The sequence below is a fragment of the Carlito syrichta genome, unplaced genomic scaffold (genome assembly GCF_000164805.1).
Source record: "Carlito syrichta isolate Samal-C Ts95f unplaced genomic scaffold, Tarsius_syrichta-2.0.1 Scaffold307019, whole genome shotgun sequence".
NCBI classification, from domain to species: domain Eukaryota; kingdom Metazoa; phylum Chordata; class Mammalia; order Primates; family Tarsiidae; genus Carlito; species Carlito syrichta.
Window position 1 is genome coordinate 733,484 of NW_007251115.1, and position 26,477 is coordinate 759,960.

General features: G+C 39.0%; 1 protein-coding gene across 1 annotated transcript in view; it reads left to right on the forward strand.

Annotated features, from left to right (window-relative positions):
• AGBL1 (ATP/GTP binding protein like 1) overlaps nucleotides 1-14,644 on the forward strand; it is a gene marked incomplete at its 3' end in the record, with an annotated part of 74,046 nt that extends 59,402 nt beyond the window's left edge. Inside the window, exons 2-5 of the mRNA XM_021715343.1 lie at nucleotides 5,322-5,406; nucleotides 7,420-7,566; nucleotides 10,909-11,040; nucleotides 14,551-14,644. Coding sequence (XP_021571018.1) covers nucleotides 5,322-5,406; nucleotides 7,420-7,566; nucleotides 10,909-11,040; nucleotides 14,551-14,644 — 458 coding nt within the window. The remainder of the gene's footprint in view (nucleotides 1-5,321; nucleotides 5,407-7,419; nucleotides 7,567-10,908; nucleotides 11,041-14,550) is intronic.
• Between the last annotated feature and the right edge of the window lie 11,833 nt (nucleotides 14,645-26,477).

Sequence of the window (26,477 nt, forward strand, 5' to 3'; positions counted from 1 at the left end):
ACTGTAGTCCTTATTGCCATCATCTCAGTTATCAACTCCTTCATTCTTTCCTCTTGTTTCTCCTCAACTCTATTCTCTCTATTAAAGTCTTGATATTTAGGTTTGTGGTTTGAGACCAGTCATTTTGGGGCTTTTCATTCTTTGTGTTCCAAAGTGTATTCTCGGTGACTGACCTCCCAGGGGTCTGTGTGAGATCCATATTCTTCTTTTGGTTTTTCTTCATTTATGTAGATTTTCTTCCCCCCTCCTTTTCCCTCTTCTTTAATTCTGTTGTTCAGGAATGTTTTGTTTTACTTCTGTTTACCCAATCACCTATTCTTCCTTATGTGGAGCCTGTGGTTTTGTTCAGTTCTGAAGTTGGACTGTGTGTTGGGGGACTGTACTTTTTGCAGTTTTGAGATTTGAAAGGGGAGCTGTGACTCAGAAGCTATCTGCAGATCCCAGTATCCACTGACAGGTATGTGGGCCCCTTGAAACCCACTTCCACTGCCTTACAATCTGTCCATGCAGTAGGGGTATAGTTTTGGTCCCTGAAAGCAAATTATATAGGCTTGCTCCCTTAAAGTGGGCTACCCCTATGGTTTGTTTGTGAAATTAATAGTTTTTACTATTTATTAAGACTATAGTGCTTGGGATGAGGGTGCATACAGATATAAAACTTTCTTATTTTCTCAGTCACATTTAAATTCCCTAAAAGTGTCTTTCATAAGTGAGGTTATATATTATTTCACATATCTGAAAGTCCACAAGTAGTTGGTGGTTCTATAGAGTTAATCTGGTGGCTTAATAATTACTTAGAACCTATGATTGTCTTCATACAACAAGGTCTTGTAACAGGAAAGTTTTTTTTTGTTTTTAATGCTTTTAAAAAAAAATTCTTGTGAATTTTTTTCCCCAAAATCCTTCTTTAGACATCCACTCAGGTTTTCTTTTCCTGTTATGAGCTTGTATTCAGTTACAAGCCAATCATACAGAAAAGAGAAAGACAGCTCTCCCCTCAATTAAATCTCAAAACTTCAAAAAGTACAACCTCCAACCCACAGTCCAGCTTCAGAATTGAACAAAGCCAGAGGATTCACATAAGGAAGAATAGGAGATTGGGCACACAGAAGTAAAACAAAGCATCCCTGAACAACAGAATTAAAGAAGAGGTAAAAAAAGGGGGCGGGGGCATTTACACAAATGAAGAAAAATCAAAAGAAGAATATGGGTCTCACACAGATTCCTGGGAGGTCAGTCACTGAAACTACAGATTTTGGAACACAAACAATGAAAAGCCCCCAGACCATGGCCCATATGCTGGACAGGGGAGGGGACCCACATTTTCTATCAACATTTGACTATTCCATATTTGAAGCGACTACAAATATGGAGCAACTACAGAGGAATGACTGATGTGTGTGAGACAATGCTGGCTCCCAGGGAGTATCGGTGGTCTTTGTAATAAAGCAGGCCATTGCTTAGCTTGAGAAATTAATAAAATATATGGATTATTGATTACAACTTGTGAGATGGAAATAGGCAAGCTAGTTTTTGCCCACAAGAAATTCATAATTCCCTTCACTTTCTGCTTTATTCAATCTGGTTATACCAAACGCATATTCCTTCTCAGCCCACCATGCTCTACATTGCTTCCCTCTGAGCACACAGGGCTACAGCCTAGCTGAAACATCCTTTCCCCCCTTTTCTACTTGGTTTCTCAGAGACCTGGCTGAGTTCAGTACTCCTTTCCAGAATTCTCTCAGCATTGATGTTTACCGCTGTCACAGCCCTGGCTGTCTTTGGTCTTAACTATCTGCCAGCGGTTGACCTCAGCACAGTCTGGAGCCCCATGAAAGAAGGTTGTGCTGTGATTCGTTTGTATCCTTAGTGTCTGGCTCGGTGACTGGAACATAGATGATTCCCAGTAAATATTTGTGGGAAGAAAGCATGAATCATTGAATGAAAGGAAGTTATGTCTAGATCTTTTCTTCTCCTTCAGTCAGTTTCTACCTTATAGTTTTTCTCTTTCCCTTTTCTCATCTCTCCATTCCTCTTATTTTCCCTTTTCTTACTCATTACTCATAATTAATGAATGAATCCAGCATCTTGAAAATTACACAACAATTTACAGTCTTACAAAAGGCTTTATCCTTCTCCTCTTCACAGAAAGATGGGTGTCCTGGGGGTTGATACAGAAATATCAGTGTTGATCAGGGAAACTACTCCAGAGACTTTGTTTTCTACTGTGAACCATCATTGGGTCCACTTTCAAGGGGCCGGAGTCCTGCAAATTCTTCAAAATGATAGGTCAGTTTTTGGGCTGCTTCTTGGTTCCCATTTCTAGTTTTTCATAGACTAGTGATGGGAAGACACTGACATTGATTTGCATGTATATGTGGCAGTTACTGGAGGGTGGTGTGGACTTGGAGACTTAGAGAATGATGCCGCCTGTTGCCATTGAGTGTGGTGGTGACGGGAAGTATCAGCAAAGTATATGCTGAGACTGTCATTGTTAGGCCAAAGCTCCTAGGGAAGAAGCTGTCAGAGTAAACCCAAGCCTTTTTCCTGAGTAAGTGTAGATAACAAGTGCCAAGGGATCCCCAGAGATCTCATCCCACCCAGAATAGGAGCTAGAGAGTTATATTTTGATGCTTTGTTCATCATGATTTTTTTTGCATTGATTTTGATTTGTAAAAATATAGCATTAAGTTGTTATTCTGATTACTGTAGTTTTTCGATGTCTCCTTAAATGTGCCAAGGTAAGTGGCTCTGGCTGGGATTTTGAAGTATAATTTCCTGTAGGGCCTTAAACTCAAGACTGAAGAAAATGTAAGCACCATTCTGCCTTGACATGATGTTGGACTTCTTGGCTCCCTTGGCAATTTTTTTGGTTCGGTTATATTCAATTCAACAAATATTTATTTCACACCTTCTCTGGAACATCCCTTGTACTAAATGCCAGAAATAGATATATACAAAACTTGGTTCCTTCTGATTGATTGATTGACTGATTATGGTTCTGCTTTTATTTTTTAATTAACATAATAATTGCATATACTTTGGGGGTACATAGTGATGTTTGATACATATAATACATAGTGATCAAATTAGGGTAATTAGCACATCCATCATTTTAAACTTTTATCATTTCTTTGTGTTGTGAACATTCAATATCCTCCTTCTAGCTATTCCAAGCTTACATAAAGTATTAACTGTAGTCATTCTACTGTGCTATAAGATGCAGGTATTTCACTTATCTAGCTGTAATTTTGTATTCTTTAACAAATTTCTCCCTATCCTCCCTTTCCCCTATCTTTCCAACTTGTGGATCCTTTGTTCTATATTTTACTCTGTGAGATCAACATTTTCTAGCTTCCACATACGAGTAAAAATGTGTGGCATTTAATTTTCTTTCCCTGGCTTATTTCACTTAACACAATGTTCTCCAGTTCTATCCTTGTGGCTATGAATGACAGGATTTTATTCCTTTTTAATGGCTGAATAATATCCCATTGTGTAAATACACACCACATTTTTTCTTTATCCACTCATCTGTTGTTGGACACCTAGGTTGATTTCATATCCCAGCTATTGCCAATAGTGCTGCCATAAACATGGGGGTGCAGATGTCTGTTTGATATACTGACTTACTTTTCTTTGGCTAAATGCTTGTATTGGTAGTGGTATTGTTAGATCATATGGCATTTCTATTATTTTTTGAGGAACCTCTGTACTGTGCTCCATAGTGACTGTACTAGCTTACATTCCCACCAACAGTGTATAAGAGTTCCCTTTTCTCCACATCCTTGCCAGAATTGATTATTTTTTGCCTTTTTGTCATCCTAATTGGGGTGAGATGATCTCTCATTGTGGTTTTGATTTGCATTTCCCTGATGATTAGTGATGTTGGGCATGTTTTTTCACTTATTTGTTGGCCATCTGTATGGCTTTTGAGAAATATTTGTTCATGTCATTGCCCATTTTAAAAAGAGATTTTTTTTTCTGTTGAGATGTTTGAGTTCCTTGTATATCCTGGATGTTAATCCTTTCTCAGGTGAATAGTTTGCAAATATTTTCTCCCATTCTGTAGGCTGTCTTTTTACTCTGTTGTTTCCTTTCCTGTGGAGAAGCTTTATAGTTTGATATAATCCTATTTGCTTATTTTTACTTTTACTCCCTATGCTTTTGAGGTCTTACTCATAAAATATTTTCCCAGACTAATGTCCTGAAGTATTTCCCCTATGCTTTCTTTAAAGATGTTAATTCCTAGAGGGGGTGGATTTGCAGCAGGATTATACCACGATACCAATACTAAGTGGCAAATACGCTGTCAGAGCTGAGACCAGAGTGATGTAGAGACAAAAGGGACTCTGGACCCAGCCTGTGGGTAGGGTGGAAATCTTGTGGAGCCGTAGTGCACCTGAAGGATGAGCTGGTATTGACCAGACTGAGAGGTAGGGGAAAGTGCTACAGGAAGAGGGAAGAGTATGATTAATGCTACAGAGGTAAGAAATGGTATGATTTGAGACTGAAACTAAAAGTGGCTTCACGTTGCTAAAGCATATATTTTGGGCAGGGGTGTTATAATGAATAATTCAGCTGCAGAAATGAGCAAGACAATAGCAGGTAGAGTTTTGGAAATCCTATTAATGAACTATGTCTTTATCCTATATATAATGGGGAATTAGTGAGGTCTTTGAAGTAGATGAGGAGCATGAATCTTACTAATGGGAAGGTTAGAAACTTTGCCTTAAATAATATACCCTGCTTCAAAAGAAGTCTTACAGTGTAGAGCACTGGCCTGAGTTTTGGGAACCTGGACTGGATGGTACTTCTGACTTTGCTATATGGATTCCCTTCTTTTCTTTATAATAAAAGGGTAGAGTGTTCAGCATAGAGATGATCCCTCAGAGCATTGCCATAATATTATTTGACACTGCTGTGGGCTTCTCTTGAGAAAAATAAGAATTCATTCTTAAGGATCAGAGAAGTCTTTCCATCAGAACCTTTTAATGGATTTCTGTTTCTTGGCTCTGCCCTACATTAAAAAATAATCCAAGTCTATTGAGATAACAGATCTGATTTACTCTGGCCAACAAAGCCTCTTTTTTCTTGCCTGTTTTCTGTGTAAATTGTTAATTGTTTATCCTTTTGTTCATTTTGCTGAACCCTGAAGACCAAATATGGAGGTGTAGCCCCTGGGTCCTTTATTGAGTGCGCCTCCTTGCCTGCCTTTTGAGCAGTAAGCCTTTCTCTATGGAGGGAAATATAGCCTTGCCATTTTCAGGTGTATCTTAGGCCGTTCTGCCTCCTTTCTCTTGCTTTCCTTCTTGAGATAGCTGCCTGTGTTCTCATTGCAGAGCTCCTGTGACAGGGAGTCCACCCTGACCATTCTCAAGGTCCTTGGAGATCTGCTTTCTGTTGGTGAGTAGTCTATACCCTCATACCCTCATATGGTAGACGTGGGAATGTGCCCACTATAGTCTCTCCCAGGAACCTCTGTGACCTGGGGCTTTGTTTTAACTCTAGTTTCCTGTGAGAGGTAGAATCACCAGCCCATGTTTTTCCTTTAAGGTTAATAAAGTCCAGAATAAACTGGAGTGATTGCACTTTGGCTCTTCAGTCTTGTCACCTACCCTATGTTTACCCAAACTAAGGAGGAATTTAGACTCTGGGAGGTTATTTTATGGTTTCTCATCTATGAAGACAAGGACCTCCAGGAGCCTGTGGCTACCTCTGAGCTCTCCTCAGGGAGAGCTACCTCTCAGCAGTTCTACCCCTTTCCTCCCTCTGCTCTCTTCAATTGTGGCCCGTATAGGACAGTTAGGTATTGACCGCCCCTTATATATTTCAAGTGAGGACAGGAATATGAGGCAGGAGCTAACCTTAGAAGTATGGTAGTTGTCAAGTTTGCAGAGATTAGAAGAAGGGTTGACTACATCGCAATCAAGTTTAACTGGAGCATGCCTCTACTAGCTCAAGTTCCTGCTAAGGTTTTTGGACATTTCAATATTCACTCAATTTGCACTTCTATGTAGGCTGACCACATTACATTAGCGAGAAAAACACCAAAGAGCAATACCAAAAATGAATGACACTTCAAAATCATAGCCCCCAAGATTATAGTTACAAGGTGAAGAGTCCCATCATACTGGAGTCTTTCCAAAGGCTGTACTGCCCTCCACTGGCAGGGACACTTCCCTCTAGCCTTTTAAGTGAGTTTCCCTGTGTAGGTGCAGCTACTTGTCTTCTTGGATAGAGCTGTTTTCAGTTTGTCCAAAGGCATCTGAAACTCTAAGAATGAAATCTTGGAGTTCTCTCTGATACAGATAGTGATTACTATTCCTTTTGTAGGGAATGCTACTTTTCACTAGGATGAAATATGAGATGGTCTTCTTTGGTATTGTTTTACCCTGTTGGACACCATACCCAGTGCACAGAGAATCACCCTGGGTCAAGTTGAAAAGTAATCACTGCCTTTAAGCTTGTCCTTGGGCAAAGTGGGAGAGGTCCTTGTTCAAAATCGTTCTTAGGTAGAAAGACCAATAGTTCATCTCAGCTCCAGACCTTCCTCAAAATTCCCTAGATAGGATATTTAGATGTTTGTTTCTTAAGGGACTATTCCAATGGTTTCCATATCTTTCTCCCATCCTTTTCTGAAGGTCAGCATCAAAAATCATTATGTCATTAATATAATTATTCTAGGTAAGGTTATCATCACAATTCCTGTTACAGATTATTCAAACATATAATGGAGGGATAATATTTTCTCTTTTATGAAGTATGTGATTGTGCATAAGCCTGTATGCATATTTACATATGTGTACGCAAATGTATACACACATATACTGAATATTCATCAGTATTAATTCATAGGTAAGTGGATTCTAGGCTCTATTACAGCTTCTGCAGGTAAATACAACTAAGTTCTTTTTTCTTTCTTTCTTTTCTTTTTTTTTTTTTTTGCGTTGGAGTCTCACTCTATTGCCCAGGCTGGAGTGCAGTAGCATGCTCATGGCCACCCCTGCTGGGCTCAGGCGATCCTTCCATCTCAGACTTCCAAGTAGCCAGTATTACAGGTGCACACTACCATACCTGGCTAATTTTTAACAAAAATTTATTGTTTCGCCAAGTTGCCCAGGCTATTCTCAAACCTGTGGGCTCAGGCAATCCCTTCACTTCGGCTTCCCAAAGTGCTGAGATTACAGGCTTGAGCCACCATGCTCAGTCAAGTTCTTAAATATTCCATTATTTCTCCATTTCACACCCTCATTCCCTTACCTAATAGCACAGTTTTAGCACAGGTTGTTCCAAGAACTATACCATTTTGGTTTTTGCATTGAAATGAACCCATTCCTGCTCTGTCTCTAGCTGTGAGGTCTGCCTTCTGCTCCAAGGAAAATGAGGGTTATTACTTTTCTCTGGGTTCTCTTTCAGGCACAGACCGGAGGATTCACTACATGATCAGCAAAGGTGGCAGTGAGGCCCTTCTACAGACCCTGGTGAACACAGCAAGGACCGCTTCTCCAGACTATGACATCCTCCTGCCTCTCTTCCGGCTTCTAGCCAGAGTTGGCCTAAGAGGTACACGTATGTTAAGACTCAAAGATGACTGAAGAGGCCCTTCTAGGGTTGTTATCATGAGAACAATTTGGGAAGTAAAGGGAGGAAGTGGCCAGGAGGTTCTGGACATCTTAGCAGTGACGGCAGCACCAGCCCCATGAGAGAGAAAATTTTGTTGACTTACATGCCAGTTAATCCAAGGTATGGTGCTTTGAATACAGCTCAGAGCAAGCATGAACTACATATGCATGGGACATGGGGGAAAGAGGGGAGATACTCCAATGCAGTTTTTAATTATTTTGAAAATAAGTGGAACATGTCTACAAATTGCATCTGACATAAAAGTCTATTATATGTGTGTCAGTTTCCTGGAGCTGCTGTAACAAGTTCCCATAAACTGGGTGACTTAACATAATGTAATTTATTCTCTTATGGTTTTAGAGATAAGAAGTCCAAAATCAAGGTGTTGGGAGGGGTGGTTCCCTTTCTTCTAGCTGCTTAGGGTTGCCAGCAATCTTTGATGCTGCTTGGACTCCAATCCTTGGTGCTGCTTGCATTCCAACCTCGGCCTCTGTCTTCACATGATGTTCTCCTCTGTGTCTTCTCCTTTCTGTGTAAGGACATTGATCATAGGATTTAGGACTCACTCCAAACTGTATGATTTAAGGCCACAAAGACTCTATTTCCCAAAAAGATAACATTTGGAAGTTCTGGATGGACATGAATTTTTGTGGGCCACTATTCAATCCACTACAACAAGTCACACAGAAGTAGACCATCCCTATTTGAAAGAAAGATGGATGAGGGACCTAGAGTTCTTTTCACTTAGACTCCATAGTCATTTATCTTTCCTAAGGAAGACCCTGAAACATCTTCCTAAAACCCTAGAACCTCTTGGAGCACAGTGTAAACAACCTGGGCTCTCAGGACTCATGCAAACACTGCAAACTAGTTGTAAGTGTAAAGCTCTGACTGGGTTACCGAGTCTTATGCAGGTCATAATTGAGAAGCTCAGATCCTCTAAAAAGTGTCTCTGATGTCCAGTGCTAGCCAAAAGTCCAGGGTCTCTGGAGCACTCTTTCCTTCCAATGTTTGGGTCTCCACTTTGAGTCCATTCAACATTCCACAGATAATGATGGAGAACCAGGCATTTGCTACCACCTGCGTGTGTCCCAAACAAAATCAGTAAAATTCACTCAGTGACTATTCAACAGGTTTTTACTGCAAGTCTTCCAGGGCCAAGTGCTGTTCTAGGCACTGGAAACACCATGGGGAGCAAGACAGTTAAGGGACTTCCTCTTACAGAGCTTATATTCAAGTGGAGAAGCTAGCAAGTCAACAAATAATTAACTTGAAGACAACAGACTATGCTAAGTGCTGTAAGGGAAAGAAATAGTGATGCCACGTTAAACTTATGTGGTCAGGGAGAGGTGAAATTTGAGTTAAAACTTGAAGAATGAGAAGTCAGCAAAGCAAAGAGAGGACTAGGTGAACTCCAGGAAAGAACCTAATATATACCTCAAAATAGCTTAGTCCTAATATATATCTCAGGCATGAATGGTATAAGCTAGGAAGTCAGACCTGGGTTTTAGGCCTGGCCCTGATATTTATCAGCTGTGTGACCTTGGGCAAATCATTTAAACTTTATGAACACTGTTCCCTTATATATGCCTATAAAATAGAACTATGTGTACAGTTGGCCCTCCATATCTGTGGGTTCCAAATCCATGGATTCAACTAACCTTAGATTAAAAATATTAGGAAAAAGTTTTAACTGCACTGAATATGTACAGATTTTTTTCTTGCCATTATTCCCTAGACAATTTAATCTAGAGACAATTTAAAGTGTGAGGGTGGATATGTATAGACTATATGCAAATACCACACCATTTTATAGCAAGAACTTGAACTTCCGTGGTTTTTGGTATCTGTAGAGGTCTTGGAACCAATCCCCTGTGATTACTGAGAGGTGACTGTACTTAATTCTAGAGTTGCTGTGAGGAATAAAGAAAGTATTGTATGTCACATGCTCAGCATATGGGTTCAGAGGCCTGATAAATTAGGGTTATATATGTTTCACAGGAGAGAGTTAGATGAGAGATACACCAGGGCAGTGATTTTCAAGTTATTAACCTTGATATTACTATTGTAATGATTATATCATCACAGTTTCTGCTATTAAGATATTATAGTACTTAACATTGTCATTCAAGTTGCTATAGGCTGACCTGAATGAAACAGAAATGAGGTTGACTGCTCATGAAAGAATGGGATAGATATCTCTTTTCTGATAAAGAGAGTAGGTCATGTGGGTTTAGTCACAATCTCTTTGCTGGTATCCTTTGGTCCAGAGGTACATATTGGTAAGTCAGGTTTAGGACATTGTATTTTTTTTTTTTTGCTCATTCATACCTGCAATAAGTTTGATAGTGTTGTATTCTTAAGAAAACAATGATTTGAGCATCATGCTTTGGAAAGGACGCAAACAAATGTGACTGTTAACATAGTCACCTAGTATTGTAGTGGGAAAAAGGATCACAAAATAAAGAGTGCTTTTTCCTTGTTTTTATGTCTATTTTCTAACTATTAAAATAATAATGGCCTATTTGTAACACTAACTGTGAGTTTATTTGAAGCAATAATTTAAAGATATTAGAGAGGAGAATTTTATTAAGATATTTTTAGACTTTTTATTATGAAAATTCTCTGTCATATAGAAAGACGACCTTTTATATACCCAAGAATTATCTCTTGTTGACATTTTGCCATACTTTCTTCACATATTTATTTGAACATTTTAAGAAAAATTACAGATAGCATTTTTCCTCTAAATCCTTTTGAGAACATTTCTTTGAAAACAGATATTTTCCTATATAATCAAAATTCCATTATTACAAATCTAATAAAATTAAAAATACATTCATAATATATATTTATTCCAATTTCTTCACATGTTCCCAATTGTCTTTTACAGACATAGTCAAAGCAGGATCCAATCCAAATCAACACATTGCATTTGAATGTCATATTACTTAAGAATTCTGAATTCTAGAATTGCCTTAAAGGAAAAACTTTATTCCCAATTGAACTGTAGTTCATATATGAGGACAACCTAAATATAGGGGTTTGAGAGTCATACAACCCGCAATCCTTCATGTAATATGTGCAGCCAGAATTAGCTCCTCTGATGCATTTGGTTCCAGTGGGGACGTATTTAGCAGCATTTTTTACTGGGTCTGAAAAGTGTCTTTGACTATGATTATCTTCCTCTCTCCATCATTTTCCCCTTGCTTCACTCCACACATTGTACAATCTTCAAATCAATGTGAGGCATAACTAAGATGAACTGACTTGTATTCTTAGATAAAAAGATTGGACAGAAGGCCCTGGAATTGGAAGCACTTGATGTGACATTGATTCTGGCCAGGAAAAACCTGTCGCACAGCCAGAACCTCCTCCACTGTCTCTGGGCTCTGCGTGTGTTTGCCTCCAGTGGTAAGTGACTCTATTGTGGCTCTTGGGGATGGTTTTCAGATCTGGGCCAGGATGCCTGGATACCATGTGCAGTCTGGCTGGAAGGAGGATATAGGTGGGTGTTATATATGGTTCCAGTTAGACAAATAAAGGAGTCTGGCAACCTAGAGGCTGTAGAAGTGAGAAGCTATTTCTTCATCTCCTCCTTAGCCAGGTAGAACTCTTGAGTCTGTTCCTGGATATTGTTTTTCCTTGGGAGTCACACATTATAGAATTCTAGACTTTTCTGTTGGCACTACAAGGTGAAAACAACCTATGACAAGTGAAGGGAAGATTTGATTCAGTCCTTATGATATTCAGTGTTATGTGTATTACATCTGTCAAGAATGACTCTCACATCACAAATCTCTCTATTTGTGAAGTTAAACAACATTCTTCACCAGTTTTTTTGCTATGACATTCTTAACCAATCCCTGTTAAGGATCCTTTTCAACAGGGTCCTCCAGGTAACTACTATGTACATCATGGCACATGGGTTGATATTTATTTGCTGTCACCTAATTTGGATTATTTTTGATTATGACAACAATTTCACATTTAGATCCACAATTTTAAAGCTTAGAAAAAGGAGCTAGAAAGAGTGAAGTAATTGCTTGAATTCATACAGATTAAAAGTCACGAGGGATGAATTTTGAACTCTCAAACTTATGTTGATTCTACTCCATATGGAGACATTTTATTAATAGATTAGATTCTATACCTTCTATCTCACATGTAATGAGCATAGGCTTTCATTTCTCCTTACTGAGCCCTCTTTCTGTAGAATGAAAGTGACAATTATTTAGATGTAATATGCTCTGTAGGAGAAAGAATGTGGGCTTAGAGCCAGAAAGACCTGAGTTTGACTCTGATTCTATTTCTTTTGAGTCATGTAATGTGAGTACTTAACCTGTTTAACCTCAGTTTCATCTTTTATAAAATTATAGTCATAATAATTATTAGTTAGTCTTCTAGGGCTACCATAACAAAATACCATTTTCTGTAAAGCTTAAACAACACAAATTTATTTTCTCACATTTTTGAAGGCTGAAAGTCTGAGATCAAGATGTCAGCAGGTTTGATTACTCCTGAGGCCTCTCTCCTAGGTTTCCAGATGGCTGTCTTTTCCTTGTGTCTCACATGGTCTTTTCTCTGTACTTGGGTGTTCCCAGTACCTCATTGTGCGTCCAAAATTCCTCTTCTAATAAGGACAAAAGTCAGATTAGATCAGGGCCCACTCTAATAGCCTCATTTTAATTTAATTATCTCTTTAAAGACCCTATCTCTAGGCACAGTCATATTATGAGATACTGAGGATCAGGGCTTCAGCATATGAGTTTTGGAAATGACACAATTCAGCACATAACAGCTCATAGACTTGGTGAATGGGAGAAATATGATAATGTTCATGGGTGTGCTTACCACATGGCAGGTGCTCAGTAACTGTTAATTCCCTTCTCTGCCCTACTCTTTTCCCTTAGTCTTTGAAATATTAGGATTAGTACACACACATAGGGAGAGTAAACAGGTGACTTTTAAAATAATTATCCTAAAAAATGCTATAATAACCTGATTTTTTTACTGGTTAATTCTATTAACAAACATGGGAGGCCCATAAAGGGAAGGTCTTTCTGGAGAATAACAAAATAGGTTCTTGACTTCTTGTTCACAGTCTGAGCCTCACCTATCACGTATATGCTGATCTCAAAATCAGAGAGCATTTGGGAAAGACTGAATGAGTCTGTAAAAACCCTTCTCTAATAAAGGAAAAGAAGAGCTGTGGCTTTGTATAAAGGACAACTCTCATTAATGAGCAGACAGAAGGTGTGCCGCCCCCATTCAGAGCTTGCCAGAAGCACAAGATTTGAAATAAATCTCATAGTTTCCTGAAGAATAACTAAGCGGAATAACTTGCCTTCCCTGTTATATATAATGGTTATGGAGATTTAGAAAAATTCCTTCAGCTGAGCACTGAGAAATCCTGGGATTTGCCTGTGGGTGTGAGGAGGTGGCCATTTGGCTCATCTTCTAAGTCTATGTTCACTGCACCAACTTACTGTTTCATAGGATTTTAAAATATCATATGGTCACTCCCTATACATTGTCTTTACTGATGAAAGGCAAGCAGAATTTAAGAAACCTGTGGATCACCTTCTCTCTGGTGAATTGTTAGCCACTGTTGAATGTTCCAGCAAGCTTTCTAAATAGCTTCTACCTTCAGAAGGAGTTGGCTGAAACCATTATAGGTCTGTGATAGCCAACGACCCTTTGGCAGCTCTTATATGGCCAATGAGGATGTTTATAGAACTGCCAGAGACCTAACGTTGAACAGGCATCCATAAGGGCGAACACAGTGAGGATTTCTTATTATTACCCTCTCCCAATTCTAAGCCTAAAGTCTTCAATGTTAGAATCAGTGTACTTAAAACTAACCTCTCCCTAACTCAATACAAAAGCTTTGTTGGATTATTTGCCAAGAGTTTGCTATAGATGTTTTCCCAATTTAGAAGTATGGACTGTGTTAGTAGCTACAATAGTGGAAGATTGATGGGCAGGACTAGGATGCCAAATCTCTGAATTTTGATCCAGACAATTACTGCCTGTACTTGCCGCAGGAGGAACATATGCATAGAGGATGTTCCAGGAACATGCGCTATTTGTAATAGCTAAGGCAGCAGCCTCAGTCCCTGTCTGATAATCTGTACTGGGATGAACAGTATCAGAGTCTCCAGATTTCCATGTAGTCTCCTTTCCTGAGGCTTGGAGCAAGCCAGTATAAGCCATCCTTGTTTCTCTCTCTTTGCTTCTCTGAGACCTCCTGCTCCCACTCACTTGGCTCAGAACAAGCCTGGCCCAAAGCACAAGGCATTCATAGGTCTTTGTCTTAAAAATATCGGTGCGGTGGAGGAAAGAGAGAAGAGTCGCACCTTGGATGATAACCCTCTTTCCTTCTCCCTCCAAAACTTCTCCCTCCTGCTAGACTGGCTTCATTTTGTGTCCTGTGGATTCTTTTTATTTTCCGGCATAACCAGAAAGTGATCTGAGTAGGGGGAGGTTGGGGGTGTTCCTAAAGTGATCTGAGTAGGGGGAGGTTGGGGGTGTTGGAGAGAATCTGGACCATTTTTTGGGAAGATTTACACCCAGAGGTTTTATTTATCTGGTCAGAAACCGCCTTTAAGTTTCTTCTGTTCAGATCTATCACTACGTTTTCATAACCATAAAATTGAGCAAAAAATTCCTGGGTTAGGTACTTCTGAGCAGGAAGAACTGATTCTTCCTTTGAATCCTAATGGAGGCATAGTCAAGTCATTGCCTCAGTCATGGGAGATCCAAGTACAAAAGTTGTAGGGAAACTTGCAACCAGGGTGGGAAAAAAAGAACTATTGTGTTTATTAGGCTGCCCCTTAAAGTTTTAAAGGAGTCAATCCAAGTTGTGCTGAACCGTAATTCATCTACTTGTGACCATAACTATTGTGCTTTTGTCTTTCTCAGTCTCGATGGGAGCCATGCTGGGAATTAATGGAGCCATGGAACTACTTTTCAAGGTCATTACTCCATATACCCAAAAGCACACCCGAACAATCAGGTACAGAGTATCTTCATAGTACTTCTGCTCTCTTTGTAACAGATGGAGAGATGGAGCTAGCCCCCCACACATTTTTATGATGCTTCAGTTTAGTAATTACTTCCCCCTCAGAAATACAGTACTATGACTTTATCCCTTCTCAGCCTACATCCCTACCCACCTATGAGTTATTTCCTCTAATCCTCACAACACCAAATGGGCACATTATTATCCTCACTTTCAAATGAAGAAGGTGAAATGTGGAGAAAACCTTATCCAAGGTCACTGTGCTAGGAAACAGTAGAGTTGAGATTTGAATCCAGATTTTTCATGTTTTTTTTGCCTGAAGCCTTCAGGCATATAGTTTTTACTCACCGTAATTCTACCATAAGTGAGTATGATCTTAAAAAGACAGTCCAGAAATGACGAGGTCTTTAAAGAGTCAGCCAGTTAAACTTTTGACATGAGAGCTGGGCCTTATAATAGTCCATCATGGCTGTGTGCTGGTCTTGAGTTGTATTTTTATGATTGGAAAATGAAACTCAGCCTATTCTGCCTCTGCTTCCTGAGTGGAGTGAATCATCATGTTAAAAAGGGAGATGGTTAGACATGAAGGCTTTAGAGATATTTGGAACCATTAGGATCCATCATTTATGGGAGTGACTCAGCGAGGACCTTGAAAGAATATTAGAAGAAATTCAGCCAATTTCCAAGATATATGGGGTCATTTGGCAAGTAGCATTTCCATGCCCAGCCATGATATTTTCTGCATCCCAGCATCAATCTTAGGCTCATGTTCCACCTGATTATTTTTCTCTTGGGTCACCACAGTTATGCCATTATCATCCATTCTCACCTGCAGCTTTCTACACCAGCATTTCCTAGAGTGAAATGCATTATATCTCAGTGAAAAAAAACTCTCATTAAATAAATAGGGAAATACTGAGTTGAAAAAAGTTAGATAGATTTCTTTACTGTAAGACTTCTCAGAGCCTTTGTAAAACCAACCCATATAAAACTATCTTTAGATGTTTATATTTTATGCCCTGTTCCCAAACTGGTTTGGCCATGAAGCTCTTTTTGAGGCCAACTTTTTTGGGAGTCAGTGTTCTAAGTATCTCATTTTGGAAACCTCTCCTCTGGAATATAAATTTATTGGAAAGTGGAATTCAATTAAATTCTATCAAGAGACCCCCACCTAGTAGGTATAAAGCTTCAGAATCACAAACTCAGAAAAAACAAATTAACTTTTTATTTTCTATAATTATACTTTATTTTTGCCTTAAACTCTTATTTATGTCAGTTAACAAAAACATAATTCAGTATCTTACCAGGAATCTAGGTCAAATCAGTGTATAAGTGAAATCAGTGATTCTTTGATCCATTCAGAATTTTCACTCTTCTGCTGCTCTTACTGGGGTGCATCTAAGTCCTAAGAAGCTGTGGTAATGCCAAGGTGCTGATGGACAAGCACAGCTTGTCCTCAAGTGCCTTGTGTCCATTTGGATGTGTATGACTTGGACATGCCTAATTTTTATGGCTGTGTACAGGCTTTTGCTTCTGACATCTGCAGTCCCAACATGTCCTTTAGTCACCAATATTTCTGCCCTATTCACAAGGCCTCTTCTAATCTGATGCTGTCATAATTCAGCTGTTTAGAAACTCAGGAATAGAAGCTTAGGTTGATTCCACTTAGACTATGTGAAAATCTGTGTGATATGTCTGCTGGGCCCATCCACATACAAATCTTACTCAGTCACCTCTTTGCCACTCGAGTGCCATGTTGTTTGGAGGGCTTACCTAGGAAGCCCTTCTCAGCTAGCCTTTAGTACCAAGACAATAGGTACCTCACTTTTGGGGTCTTAATTACTTTTATTGTCTTTCTTATTCCAGTTAAGCCTGGGGATGGGGGTTAGAAAGCAGCAAAGCACAGAAGTTGCTTTCTCAGAGAATCGCACTAGTTGCAATCTTTATTGCTTTCTTTAAATCCTGCAAAGGGAGTCAAATTCAGGCACAGATCTGATCAAGGTGCCAGAGGAAAATGGGAAAGTAATACCAGGGATTAATAGGAGTGGGTGCTTCCAATAACAAAAGGAATCTTTATTGGACCTCAGGTATATTTCTGCATGTCTGGTTTGCTCTGTAAATTTTGGGCAAGATCGTTCCCCTTCTTCAGCCAAATGCAGAATCAGAACCAAACTTCTGTAGAAGAGAAGCTTTTTTTTAAATGAAAGATTACAGTTGTCATTGCCATGATGTTTATTAGGTGCCTTGCATTGTGCTAAGCTCTTAGCATGCATTATCTTTTTTGAGCTTCTTCTTTATTCTTTGAGGCAGGTGCTATTACTGTCCCCAGTTTTACAGGAAAAGAAATCGGAGCTGAAAAGTTAAGTAACATGCTGGTTTTTAAGTGAAAGAGCTGGGATTTAAACCCTGTCTGATACATGAGCCTCAGCTCTCAAACCACCACTGGAGTATCTTATACAGTCTATTTCCAGGATTTTATTTCTAAAACCATCATGTGTAGGACAATCATAAGCAGTGAAAGTTTGCTAAATTTCGTTTACCATCGAAACGGCTCATACCCATGGAACAATTTGCTTAATGACAGGGAAGTCTTTCTCCTCCATCAAATGGCTGTTTTCTCTTGAAGGCTAAATATCTACTCCCTCTGCTTTTGAACTTGTTCCCAATGTACCTTGTTTTCTAACTTACCCTCATTCCTCATCAGCAAGATAAGAACAAAGGTAGTGAAACTGAAAGACCTGCACTATCATCCTTTTTAGTTGATTCCTTGGTGAGTTATTTAGCTTTTCTTAACTTTGACATTTCTTAAAGTGTGAATATCAGGTCTTGCTTTCTAGGTTTGTTGTGGGTGTTAAAAAAATAATATGTAAAAACTTTGTGAGCTCTGACATGCTATAACATGGTTAAATATTATGAATACAAATGCTATTTGATAACCGATTGCCTGCTGCAGATCAGGCATCAGAGGCTAGAGAATAATTAGGAGACAGGAGCTGCCTGCGAGTTCTCATGTTCTCTCACAAATTTTATACTGAAAATAGTAACTAAGATGTACCCAAATGGATTCTACTCAACTCAACTTGTATGTCAGAACCTGTGGGTTTCAGGGGGTCTTGCAAGAAAAGGATGAAGAAAAGGAGACATAGATATCCCTACTGAGTACCATTCTCCAAATGCTAGCAAGCTATGGGACAGTTATTCCAGGATGCCTTTGTAGAGGCAGATGCCCAGTGTTGTGTCACTATGACTTCTTCCTCCTGTGGAGATTAAACCTGTCCTACTTCTCTAGCATGAACCTAAAATTAGATGTGCAGCTGTCCTCCAATGAAGCCCTGTCTCCAGTGAGTACTCAGGACAAGATTTATAACAGAAGCTCCAACCACACACCTCCTAGAGAAGGGACACATAGAGCAATGTCACTAACCCTCTGTGGCCTTGTGCCAACCCTCTCCCTAGGGGAGGCCACTATTTCAGGCCTCCTTCACTTCCCAAATACCTGCCATGCTGCACACACTTGCTTTGGCTTGTGCCTCTTTCCTTCCTTTGCGTCTCATGAGCACAAGTCTAGTTAGAGCAGTTATGATCAGACTTAGACTGCTACTATTGCCCTCTGACTGGACTTCTGTGACCTTGAAGTCAAAACCAACGTGCCTTAGCTTTCCTTTCCAGCCCTATTCCTAATTCTTTCTCTCATCTCTTTTTCTAGCCAGCTATTCCTGAATGTGACATGTCCCACACTGCCTCAGGTCTCTCCCTTCCTCTAGAATGTCATTGCTACCTTATCCAGTGGTAGAAGGTCCTACCCAGTCTTCAGACTCCTCTTGAAGCTATCTGCTCCATCTTGCGGGAGAGAAGAAATCTTCTCTCCTCAGTGATCCTCCAGAACTTTGTACATACCTTCCCTTAACACGTATTCTATCCAACTCTGTACTATGTTGGCCTGTATGTCTTTCTTCCTTTCTAAATTCTATACTTCCTAAAAGTAGAAGTCAAATGAGGTTTATTTCCCCTCACCATTTGCTCTTTTCCAAAGCATAGCTACATCACCTCTGATCCTGCTGGATCCTCAAACTGTAATATTTAATCTAACCTTTGAAACCGGGTTATCAGATGCTATCATCAGTGTATCTCCTTTAAACCCTGCTGGCTTGCCCTGCCTTATACATATTAAGTAAGTAGGAAACATGTTGAATCTTTCTAGCTGAAGCTCGTTCCTGAGCCCTACTGTATTCTATGACCATGGCACCACACTTTGAGAATGAGGACTTAGTACTGCCCACAGGCTGAAATGGTTCCTTCATCCCTCGCCTTCATTCTTTCTGAAGTTTCCCCAAGAACTCAGGAAGTCAAAAAGTGTATTGTTCACAATGGTGCTGGTGTCACCTTCACAGAGGATGGCATCTTTAATGGTGCCACCCTGCCAATGCCCTCTCAGGTTTTCATCTGAGACGTTATGCTATGATTTTCCTCTTCACGCTCAGGGTCCCGGAAGGCTCAGTGTCTACTCCATGGGGTCTAGTCCAGTGTTTAGATTATATTTTTTATATTTATATATTTTTTCCTTGATACCAGGCTGGTTCCACATGTGAGGTTCTCCCATGTCTAACCACGTCTGGAAAATCACGTGGCAGACCTACCACAAGCTCTATTGCATGAGGGACTAAGGTGCCTTCCAGGAGAGAACTCAATTTGAGAGAGTAGGAAGTAGCAGCTATCAGCTTGAAAGGGAGCAAAGTTTTACTCACTGCAGAAACAGAAAAATTCAGAGTTTTCTGATTTATTTAGAGTTGTTTGGGGGAACTGACAGAGGTTGGCAGAAGGGAAAAATCTGAATTTGAGGGGCATGTGAGGGGCAGCAGTCTCGTGGAAAATTTGCCTTCTGTTTGAAATAGGCTTCCAGTATTTGGTCTGTTAAGTGATTCAGCTGGGGCTTAAGAATTTCTGGGGGTGCTTTTTATAGAAATAGGGAGGAGGAAATGTCACTGGGCCAGAGTATGCAACCTCTTGCTAGTTTGTTCTACTCTGGACAAGCTTGTTTATCTGCACTAAAGCTGTCTTTGAGCTGTCCAAACTCACTAAGTAGGAAAATTTATTGAGGCAAAGATAGATTACTTGTCTGTGACTGACTCATCTTGTGACCTTAGGAAAGCTTGTGTTCACTCCGTGTCTCCACACTTTCTGTTAGTAGCTGTCCCTTTGTCCCCTCATTTCCAGGATAGGACTGAGGGTTTTGGTAATAATAAGGACCATTTTCCCTTGTCACTTGCTCTTTTCCAAAGCATAGCCACATCACCTCTGATCCTGCTGGATCCTTAAACTGTAATATTTAATCTAACCTCTGAAGCTGGGTTTTCGGATGCTATCATCAGTATATCTCCTTTAAACCCTGCTGGCTTGCCTTGCCTTATAAATATTAAGTAAGTAGGAAACATATTGAATCTTTCTAGCTGAAGATGGTTTCTGAACCCTACTGTATTCTATGGCCATTGCACCACACTTCGAGAACGAGGACTTTAGTACTGTCCACAGGCTGAAATGGTGCTTTCATCTCTCACCTTCATTCTCTCTGGAGTTTCCCCAAAAACACAGGAAGTAAAAAAGTGTGTTGTTCATGATGATGCTGGTGTCACTCTCACAGAGGATGGCATCTTTAATATTGCCACCCTCCAGTGCCCTCTCAGGTTTTCATCCGAGATGTTATGCTATGACTTTCCTCTTTAGGCTTAGGGTCCCTGGGCCATGGGCTGCTATGAGACTGGGAAGTGATGAGGCTGTGTGCTCCAGATCACCTGGGCTTAAACACCTTGGCAACAGGAGGAGGTGTTTGGATGGATGTGTTTGGTCTTCAGCAAGGTTTATAAACAAATTCTTTAGTCTCCTGTTGACTGTCCTAGTAGTTCCTTGTGCTTAGAATAATGTTAGGTGATCTTCTCTCTTCAAAGGCCCTATCTGCCTTTCTGGAATTTGAGTTTTGCCTGAATACAGGATTACTAGGCATTACTTCACTGGCAGCTGTTTATGGTGATTTCATCTTCAATTAATGAGTTAGAAAAAATGCCCTGTTCCTCCTTTCCCTGTCCCCAGATCTTTTCCTAAAGCCAGTTCTTCTGGGATTTTTCCAACCATCACACCATTCCATTTTATCTGATTGCAGTAGCTGATTGATGAATAAGATGCAGCTAAAGTTAATGGGTTCCTTGAGACCATGAGTGATTGGATGACTCAGCTATTTTTCACTGAGACAATTGGAATGCAAGTTATAAGAAGCAGATTTTCTGTTTCTCAAAATAGCTACTGAATTCCCCTTAGGTTTTCATTTTACCCTACCTTCTAACAAAGGGTTTTGTGACTGCTCATTCAACATAATTAGACTTTGTGGTCTCCAGGTCATGGGCTCACATTGGGGGTTCAGAAGCTGTCTGCTCTAGGGCACTCAGACTCAAATACCTTGGAACAGGAGTAAAAAAATTTTACCCCAGTCTCACAAATGCTGAAATGGGAGTGTGCACCATGAGCTCAACTTACTAACACAGTAATTATTGCATCTGCAACCTGACCCTAAGCCTGTAACTGATGGTGGAATGAATAGTTTCCTACATGAATTAAGACTTGGCAACTAGGTTTATGGGGTTAAAGCCCTTTCATCTTCTTAAGAAGCCACTGATCTCCTGATTAAGGCTAGTCATAGATATTCACATCGAAGGATCTAAAGCTTGAAGGAAACTTTCTGTTATCTCCTTCATCTTAAAATGAGGCCACTGAAACCTAGAAAGGCTGAACCATATCTTCTACCCTAACTTCAAGATACCATTCATTATTATTCTAAGACACTCTTTTGAATAATACAAAACAAATATGCCATGAATTAGGGCTTTCATGTGACAGCATTCCATGTGCCTGTCTCAGTGATAGGCATTGACTACTTGAAAATAACAGAAAGTGGACACTGTCTTCAGGTTGCTGACAGTTTATGCCAGCAACAACAATGCAGTATGATAGGAAGTTACTGCATTCTGACCCAGTCTTCTACTTGTGAAATGGGCCAGGTTTCTATCCTGTGGAAATGTTCTTATAATGCCTTTCTCAGAAATGCCCTTATTGTTGAGCAGACAGGGACTCTGCTTAGGACCTTGGGTTTTAGGTGGCCCTATATTTTTGAGAATCTTTCTTGAAATATATAAAGTCCCTTTTTGGTGCCCGAGAAGGACTTGACCTGGCAAAGACCATCCAGGTGGGAATTCTAGTCCCTGTTCCTCCTCAAAGTGCTTTCTGATCCCCTGTCACTTCAGTGAGGTAGACCAGATACCTTGAGGAGAAGGACCTCTGGAACTCATGTGTTGGTGGTTGTCCCGACATCACGTGACTAGTCCTTGATGCAGGCATGTTGACTTGGCAAGCAGATCTTTCGCTGGTATGATATTTCTTCCTCAGGATGACATGAAGTGGGGCAGTCAGAATGGTGATGATGTGCAGATATTGGATAGACCAAATTGTTTACATACATAAGGCTCCAAGCAATAACAAAACAAAATGTCCTGGGTCCTGCACATCTTAGGAAGGTCTTACATTCACTGCTTTCCCTCTGATGAGGCTCATCTATAGAAACTCCATTTCCATCTTAATCTACTCACACGTCTCCATAGATTTTTGCCTCTAGTGACTAGACACAGGCTCTTAGGAACTTGTCATAGAAGTTAATCTAGCCTAGCCTGGCTCAACAAGGAGCTTCTGCAGAGAAGCTTGTATGTTCTGTAAATCACACCTTCCTCACAATACTATAACCACCCACAAATATGTGGGAGAGGGGGCTTTGAGGAATTGAGGGGAAGGTACAGAAAGACTCTTATCAGAAGAGACTCTGTGACCTTCACCCTTTGCTTTGAGGGAGCTGATATTTCTAATAGGCCAAGATCAAATTCTTTAGGGATTGATTTCACACTCAGACACCACAAATTATAAAGCAGATGGGGGAAGAACACACACTCTGTTTTTACCGTTGGGCTGTGGGTGGGTGCAGTGCCTGGAGATGTGCTTGCTTAGCAGAGACAAGCTGATTTAATTAGCTGGGAAGGAAAGGGTCAAAAGGAAGCCATCACACAGATGTCTAGCCATGGAAAGCTAGCTGCTTTTAAGTGTTTAGGCAGAAATTGTAGAACGAGGACAGATTGGAGGCTTTCTGTATAAGTTCAATTATAGTTCTGTTTTAATATTATACCTCTATGTGATCTTTAGTCATATTCAGTAAGGCTAATGAGAAAACTGGCTAGAGAACAATTGATGGCCATTTAAAAGGGGTGAATTATTATAAATTATGTCTGAGTTCCTTTCAGATGGTATAGCATAGGTATTCAATAGATACCAGTTAAATAAATAAACACTGCTATCTTTGTTTGAGTTGCACTCTTGTAACTGTCCATTTATTCATTCAATAGTATTTTGGAGCTTTTATTATTAGCAGAGATGTCTGTGCTTTGAGATGAAAAGACACAGTTTTTGCCCTCAAGGAGCTTATGAATACATGTATACAGAGGCATGTAAATGAATAAGATGAATACTACAGTGGTAGGATATTCAAGAAGGAGGATCTCAGTCTATTGAGAAACTGGAAAGGAGGAGTTTACTAAACAAGGCAGTTTTTGGTTTGAATAGTGAAGAAGTTTCCTAGATGTTAATATTGTAAGTAGATAACTGTCTAGGGAGAGGCAGAAGTAAGTGCAAAGATAAAAAAGCACACAAAAAATTATGGCTTTACGTATTGTTAGAATATACTGCAAGAGAGTGAGGGCAGGGAGCTCATCCAGATTTGAAACATTCTAATATCTTAGTAGACAATAGAAGAATGAGAATATCTAATTCCCATTATATTTATATTTCTAAAGGAAAAATAAAAAGCATAAACTCATAAAAATATTCAACTATCCTATAATCAGAGAAACACAATTTAGATCAAGACACCAATTTCACAGATCAGAGTAGGAAAGATTTTGAAAAGTGATAATATTTATTGCTGGTGTCCATTTAATAAAATGGACACTCATGCTGTTAAGAAAGCAGATTAATAAAACACTCATGAAAACAATGGGGTAAAGTATATATTTTAAAAAATTTCTATTCCTTAACCCATTTTTTTCTCTTCTTGAAATCTGTCTTAAAGAATTTTATAAAATATAGATAAAGATTTGTTGGCAAATATATCAGTCACAGTGTTATGTATAATTGGAAATGTTATAATCAGAAAAACTCTGGTAATAGGAAATTATTGTTAAAAGTAGTAAATCCTACATCATCATATTATGCAGCAACAAACAAAAACAGATTAGGAGTGATATTTGTCATGGAAAATAGTTTAGGATAAAATACTGAGCAGAAAAATAATGTTCAAAATTTATTATGACCTCAACTATGTAAAAAATATGCATACAACTTTGCTTCAGGCCAAGATGGAAGAACTGGGGTCAGATTTATCATCTTCATAAAATATTCAAGCTACAGATAAAATATATACAACTGTGTTTTTTTAAAAAGATGGACATTAGGTAATGAATAACAGTGATCCCCGATTTTTTGGTTCATTATTTTAGACTCCCTAAAAGATAACTGAGTGTTTAAATAAAGATAATCACAGTGTAATCTATAGTTTATATTCCTTGTAATGCTAAAATATATGACAATAAGAACATAAACATCAGGAAGAGAGAAATGAAGTATTCCATTGTAATTTATATATAAAATGGTATAGCAACAAAGGTATACTGTGATAAGTTGAAAATGTACACTGAAGCAATCAGTAAAAAAGTAAGTTATAGCTAATAAGTCAACAAGATGAGAAAATGTAATAAAAAATTCAATTAATCCAAAAGATGATAGAAAAGAGGAAAAGATGGTGAAGGAACAAACGTTGCAAATAGACCAGAGATAGCCAGATGATAGACTGAAACTTAACCATACCAGTAAGACCTCCATGGTAAGTACTCGATTTATTTATTTATTTATTTATTGAAAGCAGGATTTATTAAGAGGACAGCAAGGCTTCCACAGTGGAAGGAGACCCGAGGTGGTTGCCCAAGTACTCAATTTAAAAGGCAAATATTATCTTACTGATAAACAAGCAAGACTCAATTATGCTGCAGATAAGAAACACAATCTTTTATTGATATTTAATAATTGTACATATTTATGGAATACCTTTGATATTTTGATACATGCATACAATGTGTAATGAAATGATCAAATCAGGGTGTTTAGGATATCCATCACCTCTAACATTTACCATTTATTTGCGTTAGGAACATTTTAAATCTTCTCTTCTAGCTATTTTGAACTCTGTGCTAACTACAGTCACCCTGCTATGCAGTCAAACACTAGAACTTATTCCTTCTATCTAATGTATGTCTTTACCCATTAACCGGCCCCTCTTACCCCTTACCTCTCCTAACCTCTGGTAACTATCATTATTCTCTTTACCTTTATGAGATCAACTTTTTAGCTTCCACATATGAGTGAAAATATGTGAATGATATTTGTCTTTCTGTGCCTGGTTTAACATAATGACCTTCAGTTCCATTCATGTTGCTGCAAATGACAGACTTTTATTCTTTTTATGGCCGAATAGTATTTCATCGTGCATATATACCACATTTTTCTTTATCTGTTCACCTGTTTTTGGATACCTAGATTGACTCCATATCTTGGCTATTGTAAATAGTGCTGCAATAAATATAGGGCTGCAGTTATCTCTTTGATATACTGATTTCCTTCATTTTATCAAACAGTAGTGGAATCGCTGGATCACATGATAGTTCTATTATTTTTGAGAAGCCTTGATATCATTTTCCATAATGACTGTATGAATGTATATTCTGACCAACAGTTTTTATAAGAGTTCCTTATTTTGCATATCCTTACCAACATCTGCTATTTTTTGTCTTTTTGATAGTAGTCATTCTAACAGGGTAAGATGCAGTTTTGACTTGTATTTTCTTGATGATTGGTGATGTGGGGCATTATTTCATATACCTGTTGGCCATTTGTATGTCTTCTTTTGAGAATGTCTATTTAGAGCCTTTGCCCTCCTCCCTCTTTCCCTCCCTCCTATCAAAGCCTTTGCTGTTCATAAATACTCTCAGATGTCCCTACCAATATAGGCTTAATGAGAGACCTTTGCCTACTTTTTAATGGGATTATGTTTTCTTGCTGTTGAGCTGAACTCCTTGTATATTCTCAATATTAATTCCTTGTCAGATACTTTGCAGATATTTTCTCTCATTCAACAAGTTGTCTCTTCATTCTGTTGATTATATCCTTTGCTGTGCAGATTTTTAGTTTAATATAGTACCACTTGTCTATTTGTCTATTTGTTTCCTGTCATTTGAAATCTTAGCCATAAAATCTTTGCCCAGACCAATGTTCTGAAACACTTCTCCTATGCTTTCTTACAGTAGTTTTAAAGTTTTGGTTCTTATATTAAAGTCTTTAATTCATACTGAGTTTGTTTTTGTATATGGTGAGAGATAGGGGTCCAGTATTATTTTTTCTGCACGTGGATATCCAGTTGGCCCATCACCATTTATTGAAGAGGATATCCTTTCCCTAGTGTTTTCTCTTGGTGCTTTTGTAAAAAAAATCAGTTGGCTGTAAATAGGTGTTTTTCTTTCTGTGTTTGCTATACTTTTCTGTTGGTCAGTATGTCTGTTTTTATAACAGTATCATGCTGCTTTGGTTACTGTAGTAGTATATTTGTAATACATTTTGAAGTTAGGTAGTGTGATGCCTCTGGCATTGCTTTTTTTTTGCTCAAGTTTGCTTTGGTTATTCAGGGTTGTTTATG